The sequence below is a fragment of the Rhinopithecus bieti genome, unplaced genomic scaffold (assembly GCF_001698545.2).
Source record: "Rhinopithecus bieti isolate Rb0 unplaced genomic scaffold, ASM169854v2 scaffold_13704, whole genome shotgun sequence".
Classification (NCBI taxonomy): domain Eukaryota; kingdom Metazoa; phylum Chordata; class Mammalia; order Primates; family Cercopithecidae; genus Rhinopithecus; species Rhinopithecus bieti.
In genome coordinates this window covers 1531112-1540242 of record NW_016808231.1, presented here as the reverse complement: position 1 = coordinate 1540242, position 9131 = coordinate 1531112, and the positions used below count along the sequence as shown (strand labels likewise).

Genomic DNA, 9131 nt, shown 5'->3' with positions numbered 1-9131 from the left:
GAAAGAGGGAGGGAGACAGGGAGGAATGAAGGAGGAAGGAAAGAAGGAAGGGAGGGAGGGAAGGAGGGAGGGAAGGAGGGAGGGAAGGAGGGAGGAAGGAAGGAAGGAAGAGGGGAAGGAGGGAGGGAGATGGAAAGATGTGAGGTGATGGATATGTTAATTAGCTTGATTGTAGTGATTATTTCACAGTCTAACATACATCAAAACATTAAGTCAGCCAGGCACAGTGGCTCATGTCTGTAATCCTAGCACTTTGGGAGGCCGAGGCAGGTGGATCACAGGTCAGGTGTTCAAGACCAGCCTGGCCAAGATGGTGAAACCCCATCTCTACTAAAAATACAAAAATTGGCCAGTCGTGGTGACAGGCACCTGTAATCTTGGCTACTTGGGAGGCTGAGGCAGAAGAATCGCTTGAACCCAGGGGCCGGAGGTTGCAGTGAGCTGAGATCATGCCACTGCACTCCAGCCTGGGTGACAGAGTGAGACTCCACCTCAAAAAAAAAAAAAAAAAAAAATGAAGTCATATGCCTTAAATATACAGGTTTTTATTTCCTGGGTGAAGATAGGGAGCAGGGAGAATTTTCTAACTAAAAGCAGGGAGCAGTATGGGGTGTGGGGCTTTGGAGTCAGGCGGATGCCACTGACCTTGCTATGTGCTTGGTTTCTCTAAGCCTCAGTTTCCTCATCTGAAAAATGGGGAAATAACCCCTGCCCAGCATCGAGCCTACTGGCACTCAGTGCCTTATGCTACTCTTGATTGTTTAGGACTGGAAGATATTCAAACACAGACCAACCATTTGACAGGGATCTTGTAACTGTTAGAATTGGATTAGCATTACGTGTAGCTACATGTAATAGAAAACCAAAAATAATCATTTGGGCACATATAGTGTTATTTTCCCTCACATAAAGGAATTCGAGAGGTTGGCGATAGTCTGGTCTGGTGGCTGCCAGACAGCTCCAACCATGGGACCCAGGGTCCTTCCATCCTTGCTGGGTCCACCCTCTTAGTGTGTGCCTTCCACCCTCAAGATTACCAAGAGGGTTGCTGGACCAATCCTCTTGCTGGACCAAGAGGGTTGCTGTTGCTCCAGCCTTCACATTCCTGATAGGGAGAAGATCAAAAAGATGTTAAACACTTTGAAGGATTCTTTCTGAAGTTCCACTCAATACTTTCTGCTTACTTCTCAATGGCCAGAACATGGTCACATGTTCTTACCTACCGGCAAAGGAGGCTGGGAAGTGTGTTCTTTTAGTTAAGACATAGTGGCTCTCAATAAAATCAGGGTCCTGACACTGTCAAAAGACAAAATTACAACAAGTCTACTTTAAAGCTATCAGTTGGTTTTGTGATTCTAGAATCAGGCAACACTTGATTTCCTAAAATAGAATAAGGGTTCCAATGAATCAAGCAGTGAAAGTTGGCTTTACAGACAGGAAGAGGGTGGAAAAACGCAGAAACTAAAAAACCAAAACCAGGCTAGGTGCAGTGGCTCACGCCTGTAATCCCCGCACTCTGGGAGGTGAGAGGTTCGCTTGAGCCCAGGAGTTAGAAACCAAGTTGGGCAACATGGCGAAGCCCCATCTCTACAAAGAATTTTAAAAATAGCCGGACGTGTCGGCATGTACCTGTAGTCCCAGCTACTCAGGAGGCTGAGGGTGGAGGAGTGATTGAGCCCAGGAGTTCAAGACAGAAGAAAAAAAACAAAATAAAACAGAGGGAACTTCATTATAGTGCCACTTGAAGATTGAAACTGGCCTGTTTCTGTAACGTCACCACTTTGGGAGGCTGAGGCGGGCAGATTCCTTGAGCCCAGGAATTCGGGACCAGCCTGGGCAACATGGTGAAATTCCATCTTTACAGAAAGTAAAAACGAAATTAACCAGGTGTGCTAGAGTGTGCCTGTATTCCCAGCTACTTGGGAGGCTGAAGTAAGAGAATTGCTTCAGCTCAGAGTTGGGATCACACACTGAACTCCAGCCAAGGCCACAGAGCAAGATGCTGTCTCAAAAAAATACCGGGCGAGATGGCTCACATCTGTAATCCCAGCACTTTGGGAGGCTGAGATGGGTGGATCACCTGAGGCCAGGAGTTCGAGACCAGCCTGAGCTGAGGCATGAGAATAGCTTGAACCCGGGAAGCAGAGGTTGCAGTGAGCCGAGATTACACCACTGCACTCCAACCTAGACAACAGAGCAAGACTCTATCTCAAAAAAAGAAACTGGCCCATTTGGGAAGCTGGCAATCATCTCTGTCTCCCAGTGATTTGGAACCTCAGTGTGAGTGACCCCATCTTGACGTTTAGTCCAGTCTGCTGGGGCCTGGTGCCGGAGCCTCATCCGAAGCAGTAGCCTCCTATAATTTCTATTTAGCAATTGTCTGACACTAAGGAAGAAGGTCATCTGGGATGGGCAGCCACCATTCTCTCCAGGACTCCTTCAAAAGCTACAGGCTGTACTCATTGGCCCCTCACACTCCAACAAGCCTGGGTTTGCCCTGTGACCTCTGAGGTGGCGGCAGGGTATCTGCGGGGAAAGTAAACACTCAGTGAGCGAGGAGCCTGGTGTCAGAAGTGCAGCCAGCCTCAGAGGGTTAAGGTGGAGGCCGGCTGGGCTGAGTCAGTAAAAGGAGTGTGAAGGGAAGGCCTGACCCCAGAGCAGTGGAGGAGGGAGGGAGCCAGCCAGGAGAGGCAGCAGGAGAGAGGACAAGGGCAGAGAGTTTCATGGAGGGGAATTTTCCATACACGCATGACCATGCTGCTGATGGCACAGCTCAGCGCTGGCAGCAGCTGTCACCTGCTGGTGTGGTGGAACCGGTTCTAATGGGAGGCCTCTGTCTGCATCAGCCAGCATCATTACCATGCCAGTCATTAGATATGTCTTTTTTCTTTTTTAAGGCACAGGATCTCGCTCCGTCACCTGGGCTGGGATGCAATGATGTGATCACAGCCTACTGCAGCCTTGAACTCTTGAGCTCAAGAAATCCTCCTCCTGGGTCTCAGCCTCCCCAGTAGCTGGGACTACAGGTGTGCACCACCATGCCCAGCTAATTTTTGGTTTATTTTTTGTAGAGACAGGGTCATACTACTTTGCCCAGGCTGGTCTTGAACTCCTGGGCTCAAGCAATCCTCCCACCTTGGCCTTCCAAAGTTCTGGGTTACAGGCATGAGCCACCATGCCCAGCCCCTCATTCAACATTTTTAATATGCCTCCTGGGTAAGAGAGAGTGCTGGAAAGCTTAGTATTGAAGCCAGACAGGGTTCAAATCCCAGATTCAGCTCTTATTAGTAGTGTGGCTTTGAGTAAGTCACTTATTCTCTGTGAGGCTCAGCATGCCTGTGTGTAAACTGGTATACTAGTAGAACGGTACCTACCCAGAGTTGACGGGTGATGGGAAGGATGCTACGCGCCTTTTCCTGCCCATAAGCTGTCACTAAATGTTAACCGATAACCCCTGGAGAAGCACACACACAACAGACTGAGTCTTCGACTCCAACCATCTTCTTAAGATAGGTTGTTTTTTTTTTTTTTTGAGATGGAGTTTCGCCCTTGTTGCCCAGGCTGGAATGCAATGGTGCGATCTCGGCTCACCACAACCTCTGCTTTCCGGTTTCAAGCGATTCTCCTGCCTCAGCCTCCCAAGTAGCTGGGATTACAGGCACACACCACCACGCCCAGCTAATTTTGTATTCTTAGTAGAGACGGGGGTTTCTCCATGTTGGTCAGTCTGGTCTCGAACTCCTGACCTCAGATGATCTGCCCGCCTCAGCCTCCCAAAGTGCTCGGATTACAGCGTGAGCCACCGTGCCTAGCTAAGCACAAGTAGGTGTATCTGGGGTTAATCTTTTCCAAGAAACACTCAGAGGTCTGCAGACATTTTGTTATTCTCTGCCCTCCCAGCCCAGATGAGCAAGGAGAAGATAGAGATTTTTACCCTACATCAAAAGGGTTAACCCCACAGCCACAGATGGGGCTGCCCAGGCCCTTGGCTTTTGCTTATTCCTACTCACCACTGCTGGGAAACTGATTTCCTGCAGGAAGACGGACTAAACTGGGGGTGGTTTTTGGTGTTGTTTGTTGTTGTTGTTGTTGTTTTGTTTATTTTTTTGAAACGGAGTACGTTTTTGCCCAGGCTGGAGCACAATGGCGCGATCTCGGCTCACTGCAACCTCCACTCCCTGGGTTCAAGTGATTCTTCTGCCTCAGCCTCCCGAGTAGCTGGGATTACAGGCGCCCGCCGCCACGCCCAGCTACTTTTTGTGTTTTTAGTAGAAATGGGGCTTCACCATGTTGGCCAGGCTGGTCTCAAACTCCTGAGGAAGAAGGTCATCTGGGATGGGCAGCCACCATTCTCTCCAGGACTCCTTCACAAGCTATAGGCTGTACTCATTGGCCCCTCACACTCCAACAAGCCTGGGTTTGCCCTGTGACCTCTGAGGTGGCGGCAGGGTATCTGCGGGGAAAGTAAACACTCAGTGAGCGAGGAGCCTGGTGTCAGAAGTGCAGCCAGCCTCAGAGGGTTAAGGTGGAGGCCGGCTGGGCTGAGTCAGTAAAAGGAGTGTGAAGGGAAGGCCTGACCCCAGAGCAGTGGAGGAGGGAGGGAGCCAGCCAGGAGAGGCAGCAGGAGAGAGGACAAGGGCAGAGAGTTTCATGGAGGGGAATTTTCCATACACGCATGACCATGCTGCTGATGGCACAGCTCAGCGCTGGCAGCAGCTGTCACCTGCTGGTGTGGTGGAACCGGTTCTAATGGGAGGCCTCTGTCTGCATCAGCCAGCATCATTACCATGCCAGTCATTAGATATGTCTTTTTTCTTTTTTAAGGCACAGGATCTCGCTCCGTCACCTGGGCTGGGATGCAATGATGTGATCACAGCCTACTGCAGCCTTGAACTCTTGAGCTCAAGAAATCCTCCTCCTGGGTCTCAGCCTCCCCAGTAGCTGGGACTACAGGTGTGCACCACCATGCCCAGCTAATTTTTGGTTTATTTTTTGTAGAGACAGGGTCATACTACTTTGCCCAGGCTGGTCTTGAACTCCTGGGCTCANTTTTTTTTTTTTTTTTTTTGAGACAGAGTCTCGCTCTGTCGCCCAGGCTGGAGTGCAGTGGCACGATCTCGGCTCACTGCAAACTCCGTCTCCCGGGTTTATGCCATTCTCCTGCCTCAGCCTCCCGAGTAGCTGGGACTACAGGCGCCCGCCACCTTGCCCGGCTAGTTTTTGTATTTTTTTAGTAGAGACAGGGTTTCACCGTGTTCGCCAGGATGGTCTCGATCTCCTGACCTCGTGATCCGCCCGTCTCGGTCTCCCAAAGTGCTGGGATTATAGGCTTGAGCCACCGCGCCCGGCCGTCTTTTTTCTTTTTTAAGGCACAGGATCTCGCTCCGTCACCTGGGCTGGGATGCAATGATGTGATCACAGCCTACTGCAGCCTTGAACTCTTGAGCTCAAGAAATCCTCCTCCTGGGTCTCAGCCTCCCCAGTAGCTGATCCACCCACCTCAGCCTCCCAGAGTGCTGGGATTACAGGAGTGAGCCATGATGCCCAGCCTAAATTGGGGTCTTGAGACACCAGTAGAGACAGAGAGGTGCCGGGAGGGGTCCCTTATAAACACTGTTCAACATCTGCATCCCTTCTCATTTGTCAAAGTCACAACTCTCACTCCTCCTGTGGCCCTGTGGCTGTACTCCCCCCTGTACACATGCCTCCAGCCCATTCCAGAATATTTGTCATTTTTCCCCTATGTACCGGCAAAGTTGGCAACAAACTGTCCCACAGATTTAGCACACTTGGAAGGCTGCTCCAGAAGCTCAAGACCCTTGCTCTAGCTGGGCGTGGTGGCTCACGCCTGTAATCCCAGCACTTTGGGAGGCTGAGGCGGGTGGATCACAAGGTCAGGAGATCGAGACCATCCTGGCTAACATGGTGAAACTCCGTCTCTACTAAAATACAAAAAATTAGCTGGGCGTGGTGGCGGGCACCTGTAGTCCCAGCTACTCGGGAGGCTGAGGCAGGAGAATGGCGTGAACCTGGGAGGTGGAGCTTGCAGTGAGCCGAGATCATGCCACTGCACTCCAGTCTGGGAGACACAGCGAGACTCCATCTCAAAAAAAAAAAAAAGACCCTTGCTCTATGGGTACCTGTGACATCACCAGTGGCCACAGTCCCTTGTGACCTCACCACTTGGACAACTCAGCCCAGCTGGGTTGCAGCCACTCCCTCCAACTGCCACAAATAGCAAAGGGCATAGATGACCCCAGGAGAGCCCTCAGGAGAGGCCGGCTCCACCAGCAGCCCCACACATGGCACTCCTGGGTCCCCCCTGGGCAGCGTGGCTAACAGCGTGTCTAGGGACAGCCCAGCAGGAGGACCCCAAGGTCAGGTCCCACTCACAACAGATGTCTTGGCGGTGAGCAGCTCTGCCGCATCCACTGACCAGCAGGATATAGATCAGGCCTCCTTCAAGACGGCCACCCCCGAGGCCATGTCAACATCTGGAGACAAAGACAAGGGTGCAGTTGTTCCAGAACATGGCCAGAAGACACCTAGAAAAATCACACCTCTGCTTCCCAGCCAAAACCCAAGTCCCCTGCAAACATCTATGAGCCTTCAGAATCCAACGTGGGACAGGCAGGTTCAAGACGCAAGGACAAGTCAGAGTCTAGCGGTTTTCCCAAGTCACCTCCTGGGTAAGGACAAGACGTCACAAATGGCGAGCGTTCCTGAGAGAGAGCTGGAGTCAGCCCCCTCTGCCCCCAGTGCTGAGCTACAGCTCACCCAGCACATGGAGGCTCAGCCCGTCGGGAGTGATGCTGACCACGTCACCGCAGGTGTCAATGGCCAGCATGGCCCTCAGGCTGCCAGCACCACCAAGGCTGCTGAGGAGAAAGCTGAGCATCCAAAGGCCCCACACCCTGAAGCTGAAGCTTTGCCATCTGATGAGTCCCCAGTGGCAATGGGGGCACATGTGGTGGATGGCTTAGGAGACCTGCAGGCTTGGTTCTTCCCTCCACCTCCAGCAGGCAGTGTGTCCCTGTCGCCTGGCCCCCACGAGGTGGCCCTGGGGAGGAGGCCCCTGGACGCCAGCCTGTACATGGCCAGTGAGGAGAATGGCTACATGTGCTCCATGACCAGCCTGATGGGCAGGGGCGAGGGCTCCATCAGCTCCCTGGCAGACATCCTGGTGTGGTCCGAGACCACCATGGGCATGGCCATAGCCACAGGCTTCCTGGACTCCGGCCACAGCACCGTGGCAGATCTGCTGCACAGCTCGGGGCCCAGATTGCGCTCGGTCCCCAGCCTGCTGGGAAGCGTCAGCTCGGCCTTCTCCTCTGGGCTGATGTCAGGGACTGGCTCAGCCCTGCGCACCCTCACCCATGTGCTGGAGACAGTGGAGCAGAGGACCGTGGAGGGCATCCGCTCGGCCGTGCGCTACCTGACCAGCCACCTCACCCCACGCCGGTTCCAGGCTGACCCCAATTATGATTAGATCCCTGCACAGGGACCCCCGAAGGCCTGGCTCAGTGGCCTCCAGAGATCCCTGGGACCCTCACGCCCTGCTCCCTTGCCCATTCTTGCTCTGGATGGTTCCCCCAGCCCATGCAATAAATCACCAGAGAGCGTTTATTTCTAAGCACCAGCCTCCTCCCTTGGGGTGCAGTGAGCAACAAAGCGGTGACAGGACAGGAGGGCTCAGGGTGTGGTGGAAACGACGTCTCCTGAGGGTTTCTCAGGGGTTGGGGGCAAATGTGCAGACACAGAGGAGCCTGGGCAGAGCTGGGGGCAGTGTGGTGGGGATATCTCAGACCTGCAAAAACCCATCCCTACTGAACCTCCACCCAGGTAAGCTCCCAAGCAGCCTTCCCTGGGGCCTAGGCTGGCCCAGCAGGCTCAGGCTGAGAGGCACAAGAGGCTGTACCATTGACAGTGCTGAGTCAAACCATGTGGGTTCAAACCCCAGCGCCAGCACTTGCCCTGGGCGAATCACGTCACTCTCAGCCTACTTAGCTGTAGAAAGGAGAGAATAAATCCACACCATGACGCTGTTATAAGACAGAAGGGAAGCGATGGAGGCCGTAATGCATGGTGTCTGGCACTTGATAAGCCCACACATGGTGGCTGCCATTATCATTATCCTCCGATGAGCTGGGGGTGTAGAGGGAGCAGGAGTCTAAGCAAACCAACTGTCCCGGTTTGCCTCAGACTAAGGGAGTTTCTGGGTTGTAGGACTTTCATATTTAAAACTGGAAAACCCCAGGAAAACTAGGATGAGTTGCTCACCTTAGATCTAGGTCTCTTTACATGGTGTTTACTCTTGTCTGTGAAGACATGCATCTGGGAAAGCATTAGCGAGGCCCGGCCTTGAGTGCAGCGATGGGGCAGCCATCTGCTTCGGAAGCCGTCAGCCCACCCTCTGGCTAGACCCTGTGCAGCACCTGGTGGTGTGACCTGGTAAGTGATGCCCCAGCTGGATGTCCACTCCGGCCCTGCCCTTAGCTGAGTGCCCTCAGCAGCTCTCACCCGCACGCTTTCATGTGCGGCCCTGGCCACGGATGGTTCACTCGTCCTTCCTGGTTCCCAGCAGAGTCTCCAAGTGGGAGCCCTGGGGCCACAGCCAGCCAACTGATGGGTTGTTTGACCTACATAGTGCTTCTCAAATTGTAAACTAATGGCTAGCATTTAAAAAATAGATCTTACAGCCAGGTGGAGTGGCTCATATCTGCACTTTGGGAGGCCGAAGTGGGTGGATCACTTGAGCTCAGGAGTTCGAGACCAGCCTGGCCAACGTGGTGAAACCTGGTCTCTACTAAAAATACAAAAAAATTAACTGGACATAGTGGTGCAGGCCTGTAATCCCAACTACTCAGGAGGCTGAGGCAGGAGAATTGCTTGAACCTGGGAGGCGGAGGTTGCAGTGAACCAAGATCACACCACTGCACTCTAGCCTGGGTGACAAGAGCAAGACTCCATCTCAAAAAAAAAAAAAAGATTTTGCATTAAAATCTGGATTTCTGCTTCTCTGGGAAAATCTAGGGCCCTCATTTCTTCAGGACCCCAGGCAGCAAAACTGCCTGCTTTAGGGTGTATGTGCTCACTATCCACCACAGCCCACCTGGCCTGCATCAGTGACC

General features: G+C 52.8%; 1 protein-coding gene and 1 long non-coding RNA gene across 2 annotated transcripts; one reads left to right on the top strand and one right to left on the bottom strand.

The window, feature by feature from the left end:
• Window positions 1-985: 985 nt before the first annotated feature.
• LOC108538226 (uncharacterized) lies at window positions 986-4101 on the bottom strand. The gene is made up of 3 exons (XR_001888023.1): window positions 4011-4101; window positions 1224-1296; window positions 986-1105 (listed from the first exon to the last, which is right to left on the bottom strand). It is a non-coding gene; the product is annotated as an uncharacterized LOC108538226 (long non-coding RNA).
• Window positions 4102-6197: 2096 nt separating this feature from the next.
• Window positions 6198-7633, top strand: TEX44 (testis expressed 44). Its single transcript, XM_017886187.1, has one exon. It carries the CDS (start codon window positions 6251-6253, stop codon window positions 7487-7489), a length of 1239 nt encoding a protein of 412 aa, XP_017741676.1. The 5' UTR covers window positions 6198-6250; the 3' UTR covers window positions 7490-7633.
• Window positions 7634-9131: the final 1498 nt, after the last annotated feature.

Bases quoted from the DNA above. Each gene is read 5' to 3' on its own strand.
- TEX44 (XM_017886187.1), top strand. From the start codon at position 6,251: ATGACCCCAGGAGAGCCCTCAGGAGAGGCCGGCTCCACCAGCAGCCCC.